The 26,908-nt window shown below is 40.5% G+C and overlaps 1 protein-coding gene across 1 annotated transcript in view; it reads right to left on the reverse strand.

The window, feature by feature from the left end:
* The window catches only part of rap1gap2a (RAP1 GTPase activating protein 2a), a 94,952-nt gene extending 92,551 nt beyond the window's left edge, over positions 1 to 2,401 (reverse strand). Inside the window, exon 1 of the mRNA XM_052107724.1 lies at positions 2,303 to 2,401. Coding sequence (XP_051963684.1) covers positions 2,303 to 2,346 — 44 coding nt within the window. The 5' untranslated portion in view covers positions 2,347 to 2,401. The remainder of the gene's footprint in view (positions 1 to 2,302) is intronic.
* Between the last annotated feature and the right edge of the window lie 24,507 nt (positions 2,402 to 26,908).

The following is a 26,908-nucleotide window of genomic DNA, read 5'->3' on the forward strand; positions in this document are numbered from 1 at the left end:
ATTCAAATTCACACTTTAAAAGTTCTAAAATATTGATTGTATATGCTGAAAAAGTGAGATTAATTTGTTTGTCTGTGATCTTAAATTGATGAGCATTTACACCTGTTTAATTTTTATGCTATTCAAATGATACTTCATTTTTCTTTTTTTTTGCAATTCTACAGAGGCCTAATTATTGTCTCCATTAGGCCTGATGTGGAAAACAGCAGGAGGTATATCAGCTAAATGACTGATGAGCTAAATACAAGCTGGTAATTTAGGATACGATGCTGGCACCATGGGGAGTTTATTTTTCTGTCTGACATGCAAAAACACAAAAGAAATATATCAACATTTCCCTAATGACTTTCAGAGAATTGCTTGTTTGGAATGAGGGGTACATTTCTAACAATTTTTCCATTTGAATGTGTGAACATTTACAGCCAAATGACGAAAGCAAGATGTTCTATTTCAGTCAGAAGGTCAACCATTCAATCATTCACTTTTACTCATAGCACAAAGAGTTGGAAACATTAGAATACAAACGAGAAGTTGACCTATTAATTTTCTCTCAGAAAGCAGAGTGTTTGACTGTGAAACATCTATGAAACAAAATCTGTTAAAGAAGTTATAACAAATAAATAAAAATGCCAGTTCTCCACCATGTTTGCATAGCAGGAAAAAAAATGATAACAGTTCTGCTGGAAAAAGTGAGTGGTGGTGGTGTAGTGGGCTAAAGCACATAACTGTTAATCAGAAGGTTGCTGGTTTGATCCCCAAAGCCACCACCATTGTGTCCTTGAGCAAGGCACTTAACTCCATGTTGCTCCAGGGAAATTGTCCCTGTAATAAGTGCACTGTAATTCGCTTTGGATAAAAGCATCTGCCAAATGCATAAATGTAAAAAAAAAAAAGAGTGTAAGTCCAATTCTTTAATTGATTGTGTTTTGATTATCCATTTCATTGAAATAAATAAAAATAATAACATTCATATTACTGTCCGTGCAACCAGTGTGGCTCACGTAAGCATAAGTTGTGAGAAATGAAAAGCCAGTATCGTCATATCACAGATGTGACGCAGTTATCTAATCAATGTGTATTGTCAAATATGGAAAGCTTTGTCCCTGTCCGCCACTATCTGTACAATAAATCAGCCTGAAAGACCACATCATTAAACCACATCATTAAAACCACAACAATGTGCATGTATATTCAGGATTGCAATTGCATTAAATGTTTAAAACAATAAAGAACTGAGGCTGTTTTTGTTTGTTCGAGACACTTTAATGCAGCTCCTAGCCTTAAATACAAATACTAAATGTGGGATTTTAATTAGAATTGCATGGTTTTCTCCTCCTAAAATAACATTTGGTCACATACTGTATAATACCTCTTTCCCTTTGTTATTCTCTTTCTTATTTCCTTCCACTCAAAGGGACATTTCTGTGAACTATTTAGCTCCAGGCATAAAGGTTATGCCCTCAGATCATAAGTTTAGCTTTGACGTTGTAAATTCTCATTTACTACTGTATATCTCTTACTGCCCATCTTTACAAAGCTAAAACAGATGCATGCTAATTTTTTAAATATTTAAGATTACAATGTTGTTAATTTGGTTATGTTAAAGAGTGAAATTAGTTTTGAGTTTCATTTGAATGTAAAAGGTGAACATATAAAAGGAAAAAAGTTAATCAGACAAACCCTTTCAGCTCAGCTATAAGAGAACTATATTATAGGTTATATCTGATGCAGACAGTTCAAATAGCATCCATCTCACTATGTATGATAATGCCTGCTCATTGTGTGCCTGCTACATGTTTGTGCATATACTGTTTGTGTATACATCTTTTGTTTTTCTCAAGGATCAGTCTTTCAGTGAATAAATCTACATGACTCTAAGCACACAAAATAAGACCAGTAAACATAAATAATATTTTGAATGCTTCCTGTGTTTGTGGTCTTGTAAAGATAGTTTTACCATTATGATCAATTAAAGTTGATTTTAAAAAGGATTTTGAAAATTACAGTTATACTATAATAGAAAAATAAACCAAAACAAATTACACTCCATAATGTCACAGTTTAGTATGCAGCTGTCCCTTGTGTCCTGTTGTGCATTATTCTAACATTGTAAGAAGACAACAGTCAAATTGAAAGTGCAAAATCATATTTGTAGAATTAAATAAAATACAAATGGATGCGAATCCTCATTCTCAAGTCATTCTACCTTAAATAAACTCAAACACACTTAGCCCTACTCTGGAGCAAATCTTTTAAGTCACAGCAGGCTGTTTGAGGCCAGAGAGTAACAAAAGCAGCCTACCATCCAAAGCCCCCGAAAGACACACTTCTTTTCCTCCTGTACATGCTGACCACACCACACTCTCTCTCTCTTTGTCTTTCTTTCTCTCTCCACTTTCTGTCTTTTCATTACTCTCCCACCAGGGCGAAGAGAGAGCGGGATAAGGAGGCAGAGAGGGGTGGAAAACTGATGCCTCCTCCTACTGTACCTGTTGTCCAACCCTACACCTAACTGCACACAAGAAAGGAAACAAGATTGTGGAAACTGGCCCTTCCTCTATACTTTTATAAATGAGTCTGTGTGGTTGCTCTTAGCCATTTTTTGCAATTTTATCCAACTGGCCCCAAGATACATTTTTAGAGTCCTAGCTGAGTAACCACTGGTAGAGTTTATCACATTAGCTATAGATATTTTCCACTTAGTTTGAAAACCAGAAAGTATCCAAATACATTTTGTCTTCATTTGTATAGTACAATTAAGGGGGGAGCTCATTAAGGATGAATTATGCCTGCTGACTGCACGTTTTGTCGCTCGATTCACTAAAGGAATTATACAGATCAGACAATGACGCCAATGCGCCCACAAAAAGCATGCACGGTATACTTACGATCTTAAGGGATATTTCAGAGCACTATATAGTGGAGGATGCAGCAGACCACCGTGATCTGACACTTTACTACACATCTGGATATATGCAGGTTATAACACTCTTCTCCATCATTTGATCAATATTTGATGAATTACTGCTGTCATGGTTTGTAGTAAACGTACACAAACTTTCTTTAAATTAAAATTAAGTTTACTAGCGCAATATTATTTGCGTTGGGCAAATAGCACAGAGATTTGTGAATGAAGCCCAATCTATAATGAGCCTGGGGGTATTTACACTTGGTCACTTCATGCATTTTTACTGATCGGATTATTATCTGATTAAATAAGCACATTCCATTTACACTTGGCCACATAAATGTGTCTCTGCCAAACGGATATACACTCACTGAGCACTTTATAAGGAACACCTGTACACATACTTATTTAGGTGATTATCTAACCAGCCAATCATGTGGCAGCAGTGCAATGCATAAAATCATGCATATACGGATCAGGGGCTTCAGTTAATGTACAAATCAACCATCAGAATGAGGAAAAAATGCGATTTCAGTGATTTCGACCATGGCATGATTGTTGGTGCCACACAGGCTGGTTTGAGTATTTCTGTAACTGCTGATCTTCTGTGATTTTTACGCACAACAGTCACAACAGAACTGTGCCAAAAACAAAAAACATCAAGTAAGTTGCAGTTCTGCAGATGGACATGCCTTGTTGATGAGAGAGGTCAACGGAGAATGGTCAGACTGATTCGAGCTGACAGAAAGGCTACGGTAACTCAGATAACCACTCTGTACAATTGTAGTGAGCAGAACAGCATCTCAGAATGTACAAAACTTTGAACCTTGAGGCAGATGGGCTACAACAGCAAAAAACCACATCGGGCACATTATTAGGACCATAGTGTTCCTAATAAAGTGTTCAGTGAGTGTACATCCGATCTTCAATTCCTGTGCTATATGCAAATAAAACAGATTTCACTTCCATGATTATGCTTATGCTGAACAGCAAATTTATTTTATACATATTTGCAATTAAAATCACCTGGTGTGTATTTAAGAGCTTATCATACATTGCGTAATGAATACATCATAAAACATGTAGTGGTAGTGGCGTCATGGGCTAAAGCACATAACTGTAAATCAGAAGGTCACTGGTTTGATCCCCAAAGCCACCACCATTGTGTTCTTGAGCAAGGCACTTTTCTTTGAAAGTGTGCTTGTGCTATCTTTTTGTGTGCTCTATTCTTTTAAAATAAATGCTACTTGTTTTGATATTTAGACATTTGAAAGTGTGTCCAACTACATTTGGGGCCAACCTCATACTTTCTATGCACATAATCAAAGAAATTACCTGAACGCTACATCAAACACATCAAGTAGAATTTCAGTTAGTCAGTAAATTAGACAAATTTATACACCTCTGTACCAGTTTTTCCCCATCAAAGGCCACAATTGACTATGGTGGTGGCTTTGGGATTTGAACCAGCGACCTTCTGATTAACAGTTATGTGCTTTAGCCCACTACGCCACCACCATAATTTTATTCTTTCAATTTACATTTCATTACGCAATGTATGGTAAGGTCTTAAATACACACCAGATGATTTTAATTGCAAATATGTACTTCTAATAACTTTATTGATTTAAATTATACAATTATTTTACTCATACAGAACATAATACAACATGCATCTATACAAAAATTATTCAAAAGATTTACTGAACCACAAGAAACATAACACAATGTACTATACAAGATTTACACATCTTTCAATCAATATGCACATCCAGTAATCTCTGAAGGAGCTCTAAATAACTAGTGCAAATTATCGCGATAACGAGATAGCTTTTTTTAACAGACATAACAAATGGCTACCCCCTTTGGATTCAATGCACTGGCTGGACTCTATCGATCATGAAACCAGTCTGAAAACACTTTTTAAAACAAGATGAATGACATTGAACTCAAAGCACTCCCCCATCTATCTGTCCTCTTTATTGAGCAGGGCAAGTTTTGTAAAGCTGCAGTGACACATTTTGCAAATGAATATAGATGTAACAGTTTGAGAAGAAACCATCCCAAATAATTCTCTCTCATTTATTTATTCCCTAGAGAGCTGGAGAATTTTTTAATTGAAGAGGACAAACAATGATACGCACTGTGGAAATGAATTTCTCTTTTTCACTCTCACTCCTGCTCTTAACATCAGCTTCAGTAATGTTTAGTGCTGGACATGGTGGAACATTTATATATGTGGTAAACAGATGAGTATCACTTGAACTTTTCTCGCTGGCTTTGTGAGTCATAAAGACTAGAGAGGCTGATATATTTCATGACTGGCCTCTGTGGATATTTGTACTGATTAAAAAAAGATCTAAATCACATACACGCACAACATTATATTTTTTACAGATTTTTTTAAAACAAAATTACAGAAATTATATAAGTGCATCAGGTCCAAGCTAACAACTGTATGGTCATGACAGACAGAATGCAGGCTGGCAACAGCAGGCAAATTCAAGACCATTCCCCAAGGTGTGATGCTCGTAAACCAATGACTCAGCATGGATTCAAACATCAAGCCTGATGCCTGAACTACCGAAAACATGACATCATCTTGTTATTTATGCCTTTGTGTAAAAAAGAACAATAAAAAGATTTCTTGTACTAGTCCATGAAAGAGGCACATCATTTTATTCATCTACTATCATGAACGTCTACACAAGGAAATCATCTGATTTGACCTTTGAATTATGTACAATACAGGCATTTAGAAGCCTGTACTTTCAACCAATCTAAGGCTTATCTCTAGTTGCCTCTGTATATGTACTTGGGATAGGAGAAAATTTGAACTTGAAGAAATGACACACATCACATTTAATTAGCAAACACATTCAGAATATTTCATGGAACACATATGCAACACGTTTAAAGTGCTGTGTTTATACTAAATTATTTTGTAATATTTTTTTGGCATATTGTTTTTGTGTTATATTCAGTGTTGGGTTAGTTTTAATATTTACTTAATTGAAAAAGTAATAACTTTTCTTTAAAGTTACTTACTTCTGCTCAACAAATTCAAATTTGTATATTTCTTTCTTGTTCATTGTTACACACAAGTCATACACAGCACCTCATATTTCTCCTTCACAATTACTTGTTATGGGGCCAGAATTTATGTATTCTACATAAATTATACTGAATATATAAACAGACCTTCAAAAGGCCTTTGATACTGTTCAGTATGATGTCCTTTTGAACAAACTAATAGCCCTAGGATTTTCTCCTGCATCTCTTCAGTGGGTGAGGTCATACCTGGTGGGCAGAGAACAGGTGGTAGATGTGGAAGGGACCTTGTCCTCACCACTTAAATTAACTTGTGGAGTTCCCCAGGGGAGTATTTTGGGTCCTCTCTTTTTTTTATTATATATCAATGATATGTCGTCAGCTATAGACTGTAATTTGTTTTTATTTCCAGATGACTCAACTATTCTAGTCTCTCATAAAGACAAATCAGAGGTGGAAAGGCTGCTTAGTTCAGAACTCCTTAACCTCAGTGTTTGGCTAACAGACAACAAGTTGTCTCTCCACCTTGGCAAAACAGAGTCAATTCTTTTTGGGTCCAGAGATAAACTGAAAAAGGCTAAGGGCTTTAGGGTAGTCGTAGGTAATGTTGAAATTACAGCCAAGGAAGCAGTTACTTACTTGGGCTGTATACTAGATAACAAACTATTAGGGGAGCTTATGGCCCGAAAAATTATCTCAAAGGAAAGCCAAAGGCCTAAGTTCCTGGCAAGAATATCCAGCCTCTTAGATGGTAAAACCTTAAAAATCCTGGCCAATGCGCTTGTTCAATGTCATCTTGACTATACCTGTACATCTTGGTACACAGGCATTACTAAAGGCCTTAAAGACAAGTTACAGATCTGTCAAAATAAAGTCTTGGGTGGCTCAGAGTGGAGGAGAGGGTTTCTCAACTTAAACTGTGTTTAGTTTATAAGATAAGAAATAATCTGGCACCCAAGTGCTTATGTGATTACTTTTCCAAAATTAGTGATACGCACAACTACTGCACCAGGGGGAGTTCCACAGATTACAGGCCCTGCCGTTTTAAGAGCTGTGTGGGAAAGTACTCTTTCTCTGCAGCTGTCTTGTGGAATGGTTTACCTTTAAACCTTAAACTGTTGAGCTCTTCCTATTATCATTTTAAATCTTCAATAAAAAATTAGTTATTAAACCTATAAATAAATAAAAAAAGGAAATAGAAATCCTTGAAGTAGTAGGAATATTATATTGTCTGCTTGTGTGTCTGCTTGTTTATCTGGGAATTTAGCCCTTGTTTTGTTCTTTTTATTGTGTTTTTATCTGTTTTATTTGTTTGTATCTTTTTATGCCCCCTTTCTTCATTGTCCTCAATGTTTTTAGTCCATGTACTGTTACTCATCTTCCATCTTAAGGACCACAATGGAAACAAGCCTTTGGGCTTTTTTGTGTTTTCATCCTTTTGAACACTTCGTGTTGTTGTTGTTCAATAAAGTTTTCATTCATTCATATATGAAATAAGCATAACCCTCTAAAAAGTAATTAAATTAATGGAAAGTCAGTAACTGTAATCTGATTACAAGAATATAAAATGTAATGCATTAAAACTACTACTTGATTAAAAATCAATTTGATTACAGTCACTGATTACTTTGTAATTGGATTACACTCTGCATTGGTTGTGTTGCTTTTTGACAATTATCTCAATACCAAAGCAAAGTGCACAATTTACCTAAATGCAATGAACTTCTACACTTATATAGTTTAAAGCAATATGGATAATAAACCCTGAGCAATACCTACAAGGCAGTAGGCATACATTATACTGAATACTGACCACCCCTACCACAATTCAGACCTTTGACCTTTTCCTCCCTTGAGATATAGCATTATTTATTCTCCAGTAAAGCAGAGTGAAGGGCTTATATGTTCTGAATGATTCATGGAGATATACAGAGAGAGAGAAGGAAAGAGAGGGAGAGCGGCATTAGGCTTGGTGCCACAATAAACTTCAGGTTATCCTACCGTATTAAAGAGTAAAAAAAGGAAGCAATGGAAGAGATATAATTAATTTAACAGAGGCAGGAAGTGGAAAATGCTCTCTCTTACACATTTATGTGATTTGGAAACCACTTGTTTTTAAAAAACCAAATTTTCACACATCCAACTTCCTGTGACATAGCTTTATGTGACTCAACTCAGTCCAGTAAGAGTAAATGTAAAACTTGATGCAAAATACAATTGCGCTAATTTTTACCAAGATGCAACAGGACATAAAGTAGTCATTTTGTAAATGCTTTTAACCAAGGGTTAAACCTCTAGTAGCAGCCTGGATTATACAATTGTGACAGCTTTACTCTATTAGGACATATTCCCAGATGAACATCCTTTGTTGGTCCTGGAACAACATTCTATATATACACCAGTCAGAGCACAACATCTTTACTTGTCTCTAACAATAACCTTACATGCACAATCTTATGCCAGTTTCACAGATCCTCCTTGAATGGCGCATGAGCGAGGCGTGAGCATCGCGTTTTCGTTTTAATCACCCATGTTAACAGATTACACCATTCACATTGCAAGCATGAGTCATGAGGTAATGCATCCCAAAAGCGTATAGTTTCAGCGCCAAGCCTATTTTAGGCACACAGCTCATGCTGGCTCTGGCTGTAGCAGCGTACTAAAATAATCAGGAGATTTTAGAAAAGACATAAAAGCATATAAACAATATTTAAATGAACCTGCTATACACTAGAATTTATAGGTCTGCATACAAACAAACACAAAATAACTAAATAAAGGAAAGCATGAATAAATAAATAAACTGCAGGACTTTTGCCCATGTTGTATATACAGAGACAGTTTAGAAGAGACCGGCCACTGGTATTAAAATTAATTGGAGAAATCGTCTTGGTTACTGTCATAACCTCCATTCCCCGATGGAGGGAACGAGACGTTGTGTCATTGTAGTGACACTAGGGGTCTCTCGAGAGCCTCGGTTACCTCTTATCTTTGAGAAAAGGCCAATGAGAATTGGCGAACAGAATTTGCATGCCCCTCCCCCGGACATACAGGTACAAAAGTAGGGAAGCGTGCGTCTGTTCAGACATGTTTTGAGCTGAGGAGCTGAGAGTAAGGTCCCGGCTCTTTCAGCGGCTAGAACAGTGTTGTGGCAAGAGGGACACAACGTCTTGTTCCCTCCATCAGGGAACGGAGGTTACGACAGTAACCTAGACATTCCCCTTCTCTCACTTACTCGAAGTTGTGTCGATGTAGTGATACTAGGTGTCCCTATGTGAAAATGCCTTAATACTGAACCGTGTTACATGGACTGCTGATGCAGGTGCAAGCAAGCTGCTACATGCAAAAATAGCAGGTGCATCAGACTGCACGTAACCTACCCCAAGGCCCTAAAAGATGTCATATAGTTCCCCACATTCCTGAGGGGGGGAAATGATGTAACTAGCAAGCAGCCGTGGCCTTTTCTCTCTCTATGTTTTCCCTCCATAGAGTGTTAGATGCGGCTGGGGACATCTAAAGCTATAACAAGCATTGAGGAAAACGTTATTTTCCTATCCTATTCTTTCAGGGGGAAAAGACCCCACAGAGACCAGCAGGGGAGGTTAACATGTGGCAAAATAAGTCACATGGGCTTACCAGCCACATGTGGAGGTGGCGCGGTGGTAGGTCATGCCTCGATGGGGAGGAGCTCTACAAACACAGCGACCGCCCAAGGGAGACGCGGGTCTGCCGACAGTGGGACCATACCGTGAAAAATACATCACAGGAGATTATCGGAGTAATTAGAACCTGTAGAGAACCTGTTCCAGTGCAGGCAAGTCGGTGCCTGCGATCTCAAGTCTGAAGCCAGTGCCTAAGCGGTCTCATATGCATCAACCCTAGCGGCGCAACCTTCGCTGAGGATGCCATATGCCTCAGGAGCCTCTGAAATTGTTTCAGTGGAACCACTGTGCCCGGTCTGAATGTACTCAGGCAGTTCATCACCGATTGCGCGTCGTGCTCGTGAGGCTCACGTCCAAGCTCCGGGTGAGGGGCACTAAGGGGACAATCACGTGTGACGTACCTGGAGGTGAGGCCTCGTGGCAGGGAGGAGAAGGCGACATAAATTCGGGGAGCGTTGCTTCGCCAGAGGTGGATGTGCTGCAGAGAGGCTCGAAGCACACACCTTGCTCCGCGTACCAGCCCTGGGGTGGGTAGATGACAAAGGAGAAGGTTCTGTAGCAACGAGCTCTAGACTCATCACCACCTGCAGGCCTGGGGTGCGAGTGTGGTGCAGTTGGGGAGGACCGTGTTCATGGGGGCCCGACTGCCAGTGCTCAGTGTCTGATCGCTGTGAGAACGGAGGTTGTGCGACAAACAAAGAAAAGGAAACAAAAGATTCTCCACCTGGCCCTCCACCGGGGGATGGAGTGGTCTGAACACCAGCTACGTGGTCCGGGAGGTGGTTTGTGAGATGGGGGGCGTCCGTCTCCTGCGGGGAGCTCTATGCAGGAGCTGAGAACTGGGCCCGGGCTGGGGCGGAGCTGCCTGGGGTTTCACCGCCACAGGGGGATGCCCTCGGTGAGCAGGCGGGACACGGGATCTTGATCTTGAAATATATACTCTTTTTTTAGAGGGCTGACGAAGCGCCCAGGGGCGTAGTCTGGCTCCAGCTCGGCTCCGAAGAAAACATCTGTCTGAACAGACGCACGCTTCCCAGTTTAATGGGAAGAACTAAACAAAAAGACAAACACACAAAGGTGTCGGACAGCTGTCCGTAAATCTCTCTCTCTGTCGCATTGCAGCTTCCAGTCGGCCTTTATCCCTCTCTGAGGCTTGATTAACCTGATTAGCCTCCACCCTGCCACAGTGGGCTCCAGCAGTTCTGAGCAGAGACATAATGATGGGACTGATTTACATCCCGCCAGCTCTCCCGCTAAATGAACGGCATGCTAACTCATAACATTAGTGTCTAGAGAGGGTGTCGAATCACTCACTCTGTGCTCACACGCTCTTGCTCATTAGATCTACTTTCTCGGCTTCCCCATGTCACCTGAATCAAGACACCAAAACCTGAAATCAGGACTACACATTCAACTTTTCTTTTATTCTCCTAATATTTTTTCCTTCACTTCTCCACACAACCTCCATTTACTTTGCAGGGGGTGGATATTTTTTTTATATACTTTGTCCTCAGATATGTGGAGTACATCCAAGGCTATTTGATTGAGTGCTGCGAACTGCTTTTGTTGTTCATCACTTCTGCATGTGTTCAGATAAGTGGAAGGAAAAGTAGTTCCTACACTGTACAACTATTTATTAACACTGATATTTCTTTTCACTTTAAAATATGATACTCAATTTTATATATATATAAAATAGAACATATTCAGATAATTAAAATGCATTATATTGTGGCAGAACAGTTAATCATTGATAAGACAATACAAAAAGCAGCTTTAGAATACAATGTATTGTTTACCACCATATTATTGACCATAAGCCAATCATTGGCATACAGTTCACAGCAATCCATTTTCACAAGTGAATTTGTCAATCATTTCTAGATTTATTATGAGGGCTTGTTTAAGGACCCGTCAACTTACACCTGCGTCAGACATTTTTTTTATTAATGCTTACAAACCTTTTACATCTAGAGCCAAGAGGTATATTAAAACAAACAACAACAAAAAATATATATAAACAGTTTAAATAAAAATATCAAATTGTTTACATATTTCAATACACTTTACAGCTTTCTTGTTCCTCAAATTGGAAATTGTTCTTAGGTTTTGCTGAACCTCTGAATTAAAAACTTATTAAAATTAAAACTAATGGTTTATAACCACCATACTTGCATTTATGAATACTAAACTTTGCCAACAAAAGCAGAAAATTAATCAAATAATATTCCTTATGAAGAGACATATCATAGCTAAAAAAACTAATAAAACATTTTCAAAACAAAGTTGAAAGCTGGGAATAATATGATCTCTAACATTCTTGCAGGAATCAGACCAAAAACAAGTAGAGTAGGGACAACTCCAAAATAAAATATAGCTGCAAGCAGCGATGGCGGGCCCAAGCCGGTGGCACCGCCACCCCCGTGCCTTTAGGGTTGCTGGTGGCACCGCCACCCCCGTGCATTTAGGGTCGCTGTGCACGATGGGCAATAACGTAACCTCGCTTTGACCGTTGAGAAGATGTGTGCTGTAGAGCTTGCATCAGTGTGGGCTCTGCAAAAGTGCACATCGAGGGCACATATCAACCACAAAGTATGCGTGAGCACCCTTCCGATACCTAAAATGAAAAATGAGACACCCTACGGTCTCATGGAGTTAATGGACACATGAAATAAGTACACAAGACTGAAAATTCATATGAAGTGTACCATTTGGGACAGGGCCTATGACCGTGAACCACAATAGTCACATCTATGAGATAATTAAAATGAAGAATGATTTTTTATGTCATAGGATGTCATAGGTGAATATCTTTTGCAGCACTTAAATGTGTTAATCCAGAAGGCCAGTATTTATCTGGGGGTCTTTGTACAGGTTTATCAATGTAATTATAATTTACGTTTATGTGTTCCTATGATATGCAATGGAAGTACATTTTTATGTTTAACATGGGTGTATTCACAATACATAGCATACAATATAATATCTTAAGATTATTTATCATTATGTTAAGTACATCACACAAATTTGACTGTATTCACCTGTAATGTCTCCAATAAGTACAGTATATATTGGCCTGTATGGCCATGATATATTGCCTTAGCTAGACTTTAGCTAACCTATTACATTAGCTAGTCGCTCATGAGTCATGAATGTTAGCAAGACACAAGTTAACTATATTTGCTTTTGGCTAATTAGCTGTATAGTCGAGGCACTGTACACGACGCGGAGGGAGGGAGGGCGGGCATCGACAAAATGTCATCTACCGACCTGATGTTTTGATTTTTTATTTAATAAATATATTTGTTTGACAGGGAAGCTGTGTGCAAACAGGAATATATATATTAATTTATTTATAAAAATAAATAAAAAACACCCCAGAAATAAGGGCACTTTCTCTCGAGGAAGAAAAAGGGCAGGTGCTCAAGCCCCCTTTGATGTCTATGTGTGCACGTGCCTGAGGGTGAGTAAATGATGAGAGAAATATCTTTTTGGGGTAAACTCATTTTATTTGAAAGACTATCTAGGTACATAATAACACTGCATTGCTGTGACTGTTTATAACTATTTCAAAATGTACAAGCTCACACTTTAAATGGTCAGTGCTTTGATTTTTAAATCATTAAAATAGCAACAGATCAGAGAAAAAAAATGGAGATTGAGTGATTATTTTTACATTTTACATTCCATTCAAAAACGTGGCATTTTACAACATAAGAGAGAAATAAAAAAAAACTTTAAATAATACCATTTGTACTTTTCAATGATTTGGGATGTCTATGTTCAGGGCGATTTGGAGCTTCAAAGTTCCAACAAAGAAATTCCCTCCCCCTCCCCTCCCACACACACACACACACACACACACACACACACACACACACACACAGACAGAATGGCAGGGCCACTATGTCTGTCAGAGAGAGACAGAGAGAAAAAACACAGAACGGGAGGGGGCACTCTGTCTGTCAGAGAGAGAAAAATTCCAAGAAATCCACATTCAAACCACAATATCTGACTTTCTGTTGGTCGGAGCTAATGACTGTAAATTAGAAAGTTGTTCGGCTTGACGAGAACAATATACACGCCGAGTTTTGTAACTGTAGATAGAACTAAGTTATAACACACTTTATGTGTCCTTTTTTTTGTCCTAAATCAATTTCCTCGCCACGGCCAAACCGTTCGAGATATCAATAATCCGTCCGGAATGTAGCATCCTCAATGTCTTGACTTCATGCCGACCGAGTTTGATGGCGACTGGATTCATTCTCTAGGAGGAATGTATATAATTCCAGAGCACGTGTTTCCAAACAACCCATAATAGCCGACTTCCTGTTGGGCTGGCGTAAAACTTAGAGCACGAAAGTTGTTCGGCCCGATGAGATCTACAAGTGTACCGAGTTTCATATTATTACATGCAAGCATGTTTGATATATGGACAAGTGTTCGAATCCCATTCCAGGGGGCGCTGTCGAGCCCCCCCTGCCACGCCCGGGTACCATCTTTGGCCCGGCCCTGATGGCCGCGGGTTCTGACCCGTGTGCAAAGTTTCAAGAGTTTTCGAGCATGTTAAAGGCCCCAAAACCTTGAAAAACAAAAATAAAAGCATTCTCACTCAACAGCCAAATCATCCCCCTCCCCCCAGACACAGAGAGACGTAGGGTCAGTGGGAGAGGCAGAGAAAATTCTCCAAAACATCCACATTCAAACCAAAATATCTGACTTTCTGTTGGTCTGAGCTAATGACTGTAAATTAGAAAGTTGTCCGGCTCGATGAGAACAATATAATTACTGAGTTTTGTGACTGTGGGTCAAAGTGTAAAACCAATCCCCTCACTTTTGTCAAAAGGTGGCGCTACTGAGCCCCTGCACCACGCCCGTTTCTGAAACTTTGCACATGTCTACTGGCTAATAAATGTGATGTGTCTGTCGAGTTTCATGCAATTTCAAGAATGCTAAGAGTCTCAAAAGCATCAAAAAAGAATATTCGAGTTTGAAGCATTGCCGCGGCAACAGTATCCAAGATATCAATAATCCTTTCACACGTCTACATCTGCCGTGTGTTTACATTACACACCAAAAGTTTTAAGTAAATCGGGTAAAAATAAGAGGGTGATTTCACAGCATTTTGAAAGTGACACACTTCCTTCTGCCAGTTGGTGGCGCTATAACTTTGACTCACACAATAGTCACATCCATGCGATCGGCCTGTTACAGCGAACACACTGCTGAAGTTTCATCGAGATCAATTAATGTATGCAGAAGTTATAACACACTTCCTATTTCTCTTTTCGCGCCATCATTTCCTTTCCTCGCCACGGCCAAACCGTTCGAGATATCAAAAATCCGCCGGCAATTTTTCATCCTCAATGTCTTGACTTCATGCTGACCAAGTTTCGTGGCGATTGGTGGAATTCTCTAGGAGGAGTATTTCAAATTCCATTGCATGCGTTTTCCAAACAACCCTAAATAGACGATTTCCTGTTGGGCTGTGGTAAAAAGTAAAAGTATGAAGGATATATGAAACGATGAGATCTATGTGTGTACCAAGTTTCATATTATTACATGCAAGCATGTTTGATTTATGGACCAAGATTTCGGACCCCGTTCCAGGGGGCGCCGTCGAGCCCCCCTGCCACGCCCCGGTACCAGCTTCAGCCCGGCCCTAATGGCCGCGGGTTCTGACCCTTGTGCAAAGTTTCAAGAGTTTTAGAGCATGTTAAGAGCCCCAAAAGTGCCCGAATAGTCGTAAGAAAAATTATATTCTAACGAAAACAATAGGGCCTTGCCTTTTCAAGGCTTGGGCCCTAATGAAAAAAATTTTCCTCCTGCAGACCACAAAATGTACAGAATATATCGACATCACAATTAAATCTACTACAAAATAATTAGTGAGGTAGTACTTATAAATAAGTTTGAAGGAAATGTCTTTGATTTTATTCGTGATTAAATATTTATGGAGTAATTTCCCAATTTTTCACCATCAATCCAGCCACACCCTGCGTCAGATATGCTTGTGTAGTGTCTCGGGTTCGTTGCATCATAAACATAAAATGTTTAGGTCACTGTGTCAAGTTAAATATAGTTTAATACTCAATCTTTAAACAAATCTTGAGATCCTTTAGTTCACATTTGCACTCCTAGTGTTTTGAGCACAAGACCTTAACGCACGTCTATGTTGTGGGTTGTTTTCTTCACTGTATAAACTGTGCGTTGCTCATACAGCTGAAGTTTCACTTACTGCCCTCTGGAGTAAACAGGTGGTACTACAAGCTTGTATTTCTCAGGAATCTTCCTTATTATTATTATTATTATTATGGTCCAGAGGCATGTGATTAAATGAGTACATTTTTTTAACACGTTATTGTTTTTTTTTTAATTAATCACACTGAATTAACGTGTTAAATCGACAACCCTAAATATAAGACAAGCAGAGATGAGATGAGATCAGAGATGAGACTAGTATAAAAGAGATGAGAAGACAAGTAAAGATGAGAAAAGTAGAGAAGAGACGAGACAAGTATAGATGGGAAAAGTAGAGATGAAAGAGACAAGAAGATATTAGATGAGAAGAGATGAGATAAGATGAGAAGACACAAGTAGAGATGGGTAAAATGAGAAGAGTAGAGATGTGATGAGCAGACGATACAAGTAGAGACAAAATGAGAAGTGATGAGCAGAGAAGAGATAAGAAGAGATGAGAAGATACCAGTAGAGATGAGACAAGTAGACATGAAATGAGTACAGAATTGTAGTGATGATATCACTACAACATGTATAGTTGAAGTAGAGATGAGACAATAGAAGTAATTAGTAGAGACGAGAAGATATGAGTAGAGACAAGTAAATATGAGAAGAGTAGTCTAGAGATGACACAAGTAGAGAAGAGATGAGCAGGGATGAAATGAGATGAGCAGAGATTAGATAAAATGAGTACAGTAGAGACAAGGAAATTAGTAGAGATGAGATGAGTACAGCAGTGTAGAGATGAGAAAAGTAGAAATAAAACAAGACAAGCAGAGACGAGATGAGACAAGTATAAAAGAGATGAGATGAGACGAGCAGAGATTAGATGAGACAAGTACAGGTCCTTCTCAAAAAATTTGCATATTGTGATAAAGTTCATTATTTTCCATAATGTAATGATAAAAATTAAACTTTCATATATTTTAGATTCATTGCACACCAACTGAAATATTTCAGGTCTTTTATTGTTTTAATACTGATGATTTTTGCATACAGCTCATGAAAATCTCAAAAATTAGCATATCATCAAAAGGGTCTCTAAACGAGCTATTAACCTAATCATCTGAATCAACTAATTAACTCTAAACACCTGCAAAAGATTCCTGAGGCTTTTAAAAACTCCCAGCCTGTTTCATTACTCAAAACCGCAATCATGGGTAAGACTGCCGACCTGACTGCTGTCCAGAAGGCCATCATTGACACCCTCAAGCAAGAGGGTAAGACACAGAAAGAAATTTCTGAACAAATAGGCTGTTCCCAGAGTGCTGTATCAAGGCACCTCAGTGGGAAGTCTGTGGGAAGGAAAAAGTGTGGCAAAAAACGCTGCACAACGAGAAGCGGTGACCGGACCCTGAGGAAGATTGTGGAGAAGGACCGATTCCAGACCTTGGGGGACCTGCGGAAGCAGTGGACTGAGTCTGGAGTAGAAACATCCAGAGCCACCGTGCACAGGCACCAGAAACAGCGGCAGAAGCGCCTGACCTGGGCTACAGAGAAGCAGCACTGGACTGTTGCTCAGTGGTCCAAAGTACTTTTTTCGGATGAAAGCAAATTTTGCATGTCATTCGGAAATCAAGGTGCCAGAGTCTGGAGGAAGACTGGGGAGAAGGAAATGCCAAAATGCCTGAAGTCCAGTGTCAAGTACCCACAGTCAGTGATGGTCTGGGGTGCCATGTCAGCTGCTGGTGTTGGTCCACTGTGTTTTATCAAGGGCAGGGTCAATGCAGCTAGCTATCAGGAGATTTTGGAGCACTTCATGCTTCCATCTGCTGAAAAGCTTTATGGAGATGAAGATTTCATTTTTCAGCACGACCTGGCACCTGCTCACAGTGCCAAAACCACTGGTAAATGGTTTACTGACCATGGTATTACTGTGCTTAATTGGCCTGCCACCTCTCCTGACCTGAACCCCATAGAGAATCTGTGGGATATTGTGAAGAGAAAGTTGAGAGACGCAAGACCCAACACTCTGGATGAGCTTAAGGCCGCTATCGAAGCATCCTGGGCCTCCATAACACCTCAGCAGTGCCACAGGCTGATTGCCTCCATGCCACGCCGCATTGAAGCAGTCATTTCTGCAAAAGGATTCCCGACCAAGTATTGAGTGCCTAAGTGAACATAATTATTTGAAGGTTGACTTTTTTTGTATTAAAAACACTTCTTTTATTGGTCGGATGAAATATGCTAATTTTTTGAGATAGGAATTTTGGGTTTTCATGAGCTGTATGCCAAAATCATCAGTATTAAAACAATAAAAGACCTGAAATATTTCAGTTGGTGTGCAATGAATCTAAAATATATGAAAGTTTAATTTTTATCATTACATTATGGAAAAAAATGAACTTTATCACAATATGCAAATTTTTTGAGAAGGACCTGTATAAAAGAGATGAGATGAGACGAGCAGAGATGAGACGATACAAGTATAAAAGAGATGAGTAGAAATGAATAGAAACAAGAATAAATAGGAATGAAGTGAGTACAGTGTGGAGATGAGTAGAGATAAAATGAGACATACAGAGATGAGATAAAACGAGTATACTATACTATAGAAAATGAGGTGTGGATCTAGAATGCCACAAACTAATGAGGGAAAATGAGTGATGGGGAAATGATCATATGATCACAATAATGGAAGGATGAGGTCAGAACAGCAGAGAGCAGACGAGTCTCATGCACATTGCAGGGTCTAGAAAAGACAGTAAAACGGTGTAATTACACAACTTTCACTAAGCACACAAATGTATGTGCATACAAGTAATCAAACTGAAATTACAGTCAACAGCAGCTCTGGCTAGTGGTTGCACATGCCAAATTGCATTTGTTAAGCAGAAAGTTCCTTCTAAACCCAAGATCAAATATTGTTTTCCTGCTTAAACCACAATTTCGACAGTTCAAAAGCTGAAATGTGACAGTGTACATTTAAAAAGTCTCAAATTCATGCTGCTAACAGTGTTTTCACATTGCATTTACAGTCTCTTGCATTGTATCACTATGTGAGGCTCTTTATGAAATATAATCTCCTTCTGTGTAACAAAATGTTCACAGCCTGTGTCGAGTGACTCATGTTCATCATCCACATACTTTATTTATTTCTAAAATTAAGCCATCACACTAAAAATGTCCCCCTGGCAGCCACAAACAATGGCAAACACTCATGGAATGAATCACAAACACAAACACACTAACACACACAGACAACCCAACAATAATTTAACTATATATTTACACAGTCGGCAAGTCTTAACACCACTTTGTTGTGTTTTTGGGCTGCAGGAACAGTTTTGCCTGGAAAATGTGCAAGTTTAAAACTCTAAAATCAATTTAGGGATCCTAAAACAACTCACAACATCACATTAACAGTTACGACATTCATCTCTATACCAAATCCCCAAAACTGTCATCCAGCACGACGAACGTCCACAGCTACAAACACGCCCTTTTAACTGCTGCTTAAGCTTGCAAACACACATGCACCTGTTAAGAGATTCAGCAGCAGTTTAGTGAATTCTCACTCGAACCAACACTCACAAATTTCCATTGAGGTGGCAAACATAGTCTTTACTTTCCTGATTCTATCATGCACTTGAATAACCATTAAAACATTAGCTTACCTTGAATCTTCCATCAGTGGCTTGCAGGACTGAGTAAATACAGCAGTGCAGCATGAAATGACTGGTTCAACAGAAAAGAGAACAGCTTAGAGATAGTGTGTGTATGTGTGTGTGTGTGTGTGAGAGAGAGAGAGAGAGAGAGAGAGAGAGAGAGAGAGAGAGAGAGAGAGAGAAAGAAAGAGAGCAATGAGAGCAAGAGTCAGAAGAATCATGGAGATAAGAGCGTGAGTCAGAGAGAGAGAGAGAGAGAGTATAAGAATGCAGGTAGTAGTTGCTATGGCAATGACTATGCTCTGTCTCTGTGATGGGTTTGTAAGGTGGTGCGGATAATTTCTCAGTCATAAAACTGACTAGAGCAGCATAAACCTTCCTTACACAAGATTTATGAAACATATGTACAGACTCAGACATACACAAGGCTAGCAAACCATAGTGGGTTAGTTCACCAAAACTCCAGACCCACATATATTCTTTCTGTTGAAAACAAGAGGAGAAATGTTGTTGATGTTTTTTTATTATTATTCAATGAAAGTGAATGACAAATAAGGCTGTTGGTCGATTACAATTAAGGCTGTTAGTCCATTACATTCAGCCTAGTATGTCTTTTTGTGTTCCAAGAAAGAAAGCAAGTCATACGGAACTACATGAGGTTTAGTACAATGACAGAATTTTCATTTAATTTTTTTAAACCAATTGAATGCATGCAAAGTAGATTATAACATAGATTTAGATAGCAACACATAAAAGCAAAGCAAATAAAATGTGCAGAGTTCAAGTTGTTACAGTTAGCCCTGAAATACAACTAGAGCATGAGTTAGTTTAAAAAGGAAGGTTCCACTTATGGTGTTCATGCTGTACACCACAGTTTTTTATCACATGTAGACACATGTGCCTCACTGGCCATTATGACTGCATGTGGTCAATGCAGTTGGCCACCGCTGTGGTGCAATCATAATCAATGTCCATTCACACACTATCCCCCCACATATAGCAGAGAAACATCAATATTCTGAATTTAGGAACAGGAAATCGTTCAAATAAAGAGGTAAAGAGGTACAATTTACACAATTGACTAGTTTTGTGGAAATGACAGTTCCTCCCTACCCTGTTCGCCTAAATGTGTTTTTCTATCATGTTGATAACCTTCCATTGACTTTGATTGGTTTAATACTGAGCTAATTATATTTTCTATCCCCTAACATGATACATAAACCTAACTGAAATCTTTTTAGACATAAACATTATTTCGATTTTAAGCTGTGTGATGACATCTGGCCCCCACAATATAGGCCTGACCCATATGCACACACAAACTCATAGCTAATATGTGCTCCAAGCCTCAAGTAGAGGTTAATGCAATTTTCCATTCAAAGAGCCTATCAAACATTGTCCGGTTCATTTATTTGTCTGTTTGTTTAGACCCATTGTCTCTATCTCCTTCAATCTTCTAGCAGTTTAGTGTTTTGAGAGCCATTGCACCTTCTAATTGGTGCACTTTCTGGGGTTGCCTTGGTAACCTTCTTTGGAAGTGTCTGGCAGAAGGTTTGGTTGCCTGAACATGTGTGTATATAAAGCCTTATTCCGAAAACAACAGCAATTCAAAGTGCTTTCACATTCTACCAATCCATTCTGTGTTTTTGGCACTCATATGACAAAACTTGATGGGAATAGGGGGGCCTGGGTAGCTCAGCGAGTAATGACGCTGACTACCACCCCTGGAGTCGCGAGTTCGAATCCAGAGTGTGCTGAGTGACTCTAGCCAGGTCTCCTAAGCAACCAAATTGGCCCGGTTGCTAGGGAGGGTAGAGTCACATTGGGTAACCTCCTCATGGTCACAATTAAGTGGTTCTCGCTCTCAATGGGGCGCATGGTAGGTTGCGCATGGATCGCAGAATTTAGCATGAGCCTCCACATGTTGTTAGACTCTGTGGTGTCATGCAAAGCGAGCCACATGATAAGATTCACTGATTGACGAGGCAACTGAGACTTGTCCTCCACCACCCAGACTGAGGTGAATAACCGTGCCACCACGATGTCCTACTAAAGTAGTGTGAATTGGGCATTCCAACATTGGGAGAAAAGGGGATTTAAAAAATAAAAAAAAAACTTTATGGGAATTAGAAATGAGTGTATGCCACTGCAATTTTCCAACTTCAATTTATTTTAATGTTCTTTACAATCAAATAAAAAAGCATAAAATAAAGGTGAAAATCTCATTTAAAAGAGGCATATCTGCATTCTAGTAACTGTTTCAAGAGTCGTTCTGAAAGCAATCCCAAGGTAATTGTATTGTGAAATGGATCTGACAATGGTAATAACAGCCCTGTGACGCAATCTAACAATATTAAGCTTCATGCATTATTTATTGGAATATCATTTATTGGACTCAGATCAACCATACAATCTGCAATTAAAGGAACTGAAAGCAATTTGATCCATTGCAATAAAATCAAGATGAGAAACAGCTATAGTATAATCACAATTGAGGTAAATGAAGAATAAGCGGGACCATGGATGCAAGAGGGGAAATTGTCACTCTTTACCTTTGTCCAAATATGCATATTTTCCTGCTACAGTATGCCAAAAGTAGTATGTCAGAAGAGTAGGATGTCAGAATCCTCAGCAAAATTTTTACTGTTCCATTAGGCCACGGCTGCTGAGGCACTTTCAGATTCAAAATCAACATAGTCTTATGACAACTTGTAATCATTTGTACAACATATCAAAATCGTAAGATATCTTACAACTTGGCTCATAGGAAAAGGTATGACTTTTATTCCCATAGAGACCGACCAATCAACAAACAGAATTTCACAAAAGTTATTTTCATTTTACAATGATGGTTAGGTTTAGGGTTTGGGTAAGAGATTAAAATTTTATAGCTGTGTTTAGGTTAGGGGTTAAACTTAAACATTGTTTGTTGGTTCATTTATTTTTCTGTAAAATTCATACGAGCCAACTCGTATGAATTCTTATGATTTCACCATCTTATTATTACGACTTGTCATGAGACCAGGGGCCTGTACCATGAAGCTAGTTGAACAAACTTGTGGTTTCAGGATTGGTTTCGAGATGACAAAACCAAACCAATCCAATCAGGCTTAATCATGATGCTGCAAATCAACTTTCTCTTTCAACTCAGGCTTAGATCCTGTGCTTAAGATTACTTCACGCGTGCGTGCACATGAATGAGTGACGTTTGCAGAAAACAGCAAATGTCGTGAAACATGGAGTGAGAGAGAGAGAGAGAGAAAGAGAGAGAGAAAGAGAGAGAGAGAGAGAGAGAGAGAGAGAGATGTTCCTTGTGGTTAAATTGTACTAGTTCAACAAAACCAGAGTACAGATAAATGGGGGGTTTTTTTCATGCTTGTTGTTACTATGTCATATATTCGGCTCAAGGGACAATGCTCATTTTTCTGGATTAAGTCAGTCCATTAATGTATTCATACTAATTCCTTACATGCATACCTTGTATGGAAGAACGTACTTAATTAACAGCCAAGAAGCAAATTCTTCATCAAATACAGAACACACTCTGAAAGTACGCAAATTTGGACGTGAGGTGTGTTGAATTAGAACTTTTTTCTCTGCTTTGGTTTTTACTAGCAATGATACATCTGAATGGTTAAGCAAGGAATTGCAAACTTTAATATTATATAAGAAGTGGACAAACACACACACAACAGAACAATGAAAAATTTCTGTAGAATACAATCTAACAAAATAATTACTTGCTTGTTTATTTAAAGCATAAACATCAGGCAGGGTTGCCCTTGTGGATATTGGACTGTGGCACAGCTAAAGCTTTTCACAATTCCAATCACAGATTGCAGCTGACAGATGACCCACTCAGCTGGAATTAGAAAATGAACCAGTCTGTGTAAAACTCCCTGTCTACACCCATCAGCAGAGAGTGAAAATGTTAAACTCAATACAGAAATTACTGTGATCCTATGGTGTGACACAGCTGTCTGCTCCTGTGCTGTTTCTGCTGACAAACAACCATTAGCTTCTGTCTGATGTGGCAAGGAACTGATGCTGTGCCACCTGTCTTGACACAAAGGCCTTGTTCAATTAAGATGAGAACATTTTATCAAAACTAAATATCTAAAAAATGTCATGAAGTAGGGAGTTATCAAAAGTGAATATCTTCTAATGGGGTCAACTGGGGACATCCCTCCACCAGTCTGCCAAACATCCAAAGTTTCACTAATGTGGAAGGCAATAATCGTCAGAAAAATACATATCTGAACACCATCTAAGCTATACTATGCATACACATTGGAAATGAGTGAGCTATACTTCACTCTTTAATGTAACATATAGTGTTATCTTACAATTTTTGTAATTAGTTCAATTCAATAAATAACTAAATTAATTAAATATTCAATGCTGGTAAACTAGCCATTTCATCAACATCTCATCTACAATTAAACACAAAGCCTTGTGAACCAGCCTTGTGTACCATGATTTTAGTATAACAACACTAACTGTGACTGTGGTAATTTGTTTGAAACGTATCGGTTACCTAATGTAACCTCGGTTCTCTCTAGATGAGGGAACGAGTATTGCGTAAGCTAGCTTACGCTACGGGAAAGATTCATCTTTTCTGAGATATTGAAGCCAAAAAATTATCCTTAATTTTTGTATCCATTGTCAACGCAGTGCGGCAGCTGCAGACCTTGAGCGGGCTATCTAGCGAGCTCATAGGTTGCTCTGCAGCAACTGCTGCAGCCTATAGACGAGCTTGGGCGAACTCGCATCCAATGAGAGGCGTCCGCGCGCTCACTGCATCAAAGCCCGCCAAAATGGGCGTGACTAGAGTGCATATAAGCGTAGTTCGTAGGCTGGAACCCTGGTTTTCATTGACTGAAGCGAAAAGTCGCTCGTGGCGCGAGCACGGCCGGCTACGCAATACTCGTTCCCTCATCTAGAGAGAACCGAGGTTACATTAGGTAACCGATACGCTCTCTTACGAGAGGTTCTCTCGTATTGCGTAAGCTAGCTTACGCTACGGGAACCCATTGTCAACGCTGTGTGCGCCAAGCATCCACTGTATGAGCCCCAGGGAATTAAGGGGGGACCCGGGGGAGCCCTTATGAGTGGGGAAATAATATTTGGCCGGCAAGAATGCGGGTCATTGATTGTGTAATACATAAGCACATAGTGGGAAGGGAACGACAGAGCGGCGGTGCCGGTCTGTGTGGAATGTGATCCATCAGTGCAGCTCACCAGGGGAGCTGTAGCGTATTAAACCGCTAGTAGTTTTGCCTGCAGAGCGGGCACTTCCAAATTGTAAAATCTGACAAAGGTGGAGGGGGAAGTCCATCCCGCTGCCAGACATATGTCGTGAATGGAAATCCAGCTGGACCATGCCCACGAGGATGCCATGCCTCTAGTGGAGTGAGCCCTAATGCCCAACGGGCATGGCAGGTCTTTTGACGCGTATGCAGCAGCAATAGCGTCCACTATCCATCTAGACAGTGTCCGAGACCTTTGGTGCGCCCTCCGAACGAAACAAAAAGCTGCTCAGAGCGTCTGAAAGCGGCGGAGCGCGCAGTATACAATCTCAGTGCTCTGACCGTGCAAAGGAGATTGGCGTCGCGTTCGCTATCGGGTGCTGGCAGCGCCGATAGGGAAATGATCTGTGCTCTGAAAGGAGTACCGATCACCTTGGGAATATAGCCGTGTCTAGGCTTTAAAATGACCTTGGAGTCACTTGGTCCAAACTCAAGACACGCAGCGCTGACAGACAGCGCGTGAAGGTCTCCCACACGTTTGACTGATGACAGGGCAGTCAGAAAAACGGTTTTGAGTGAAAGGTATTTCAAATCCACGGATTGAAGTGGTTCGAAAGGGGGGGCTTTCATAGTTTCGAGAACTATAGAAAGATCCCAGATAGGAACCAATGGGGGGCACGGGGGGTTCATCCTTCTAGCTCCCCTGAGGAAGCAGATGACCAGCTCGTTTTTACCCCATGACTGGCCATGCAGGGGTTCAGCGAACGCCGCAACGGCCGCCACATACACTTTGAGCATGGATGGGGATCTGCCCTTATCCAGCAGCTCTTGTAGAAATACGAGCAGCGACGACACCCCACATGTCCGCGGGTCCAGGTCTCTGTTGGTGCACCATTTTGAGAACACAGACCATTTTGACGCATAGAGTCTTCTCGTGGAAGGGGCTCTAGCATGTATGATGGTGTTTATTACTCCTTCTGGAAGAGCGACGGGTAGTCGTTGATCACCCACGCATGCAGCGCCCAGCGCTCTGGGTGAGGATGCCAGATTGTGCCGCGAGCTTGAGAGAGGAGATCTGCTCTCACTGGGATGGGCCACGGCGCTGTCAGTGACAGCTGCGTAAGCTCCGGGAACCATGTCTGATTCTCCCAACGCAGGGCTATGAGGAGCACCGATTGACGCGTTTCCCTGATCCTCTGCATTACCTGTGGCAATAGCGAGACGGGAGGGAAGGCGTAAAGCGGGCGTCTGGGCCAGTCCTGGGCCAGCGCGTCCTCGCTTTTCGAGAAAAATATTGGGCAGTGAAAGTTCTCTTTGGACGCAAAGAGGTCTATCTCTGCTCTGCCGAATAGGTGCCATAACGTCTGGACTGTTTGAGCGTGCAGGGACCATTCCCCTGGGGGAATATTGTCTCTGGACAGTCTGTCCGGGCCGGCGTTCAGGTGGCCTGGCACGTGCGTCGCCCTCAGCGAGCGCAGGTGGCACTGGGACCAACTCAGTATGCGTTTCGTCAGATGGAAGAGGTTCCTGGATCTGACACCGCCCTGACGGTTTAGGTAGGATACCACAGATCTGTTGTCCGAACGGACCAGGACGTGGTGACCCTGAATGACCAGGAAAAAAGCACACGAGCGCGTACTCGACCGCTATCATTTCCAGACAATTTATGTGAAGGAGCTTTTCCTGAACTGACCATAGGCCGAAAACCGGAGAGCCCTCGCAGACCGCGCCCCAACCCGTGTTGGACGCGTCTGTCGAGATGACTTTTCGGCGAGATACAGCTCCCCGCTGATACCATTCGGCCACTGTCCAGGGCTGCAGAGCTGATATACAGGTCTGAGTCACCTTGTTGGGCTGGCGGCCTGTGGACCAAGCCCGGCGAGACGCGCGGGTGTTTAGCCAATGCTGAAGCGGGCGCATGTGCAGTAAACCCAGCTGAAGTACTGCTGCGGCTGAGGCCATGTAACCTAGCACTCTCTGGAATTTCTAAAGAGGCGTGAGGCTGTTCATCTGAAAAGATGCGGCTAGTCGCTGAACACGGCATGCGCGCTGTGTAGATAAGCGAGCCGTCATTGCCACGGAGTCTAGTTCTATTCCAAGGAAGGAAATTGTCTGACTGGGCTGTAGTGAGCTCTTGGTCCAATTGACTGCAAGACCCAAACTGTTCAGATGGCTGAGGAAAACTGCTCT

This window comes from Xyrauchen texanus, chromosome 36, assembly GCF_025860055.1.
Source record: "Xyrauchen texanus isolate HMW12.3.18 chromosome 36, RBS_HiC_50CHRs, whole genome shotgun sequence".
Lineage (NCBI taxonomy): Eukaryota > Metazoa > Chordata > Actinopteri > Cypriniformes > Catostomidae > Xyrauchen > Xyrauchen texanus.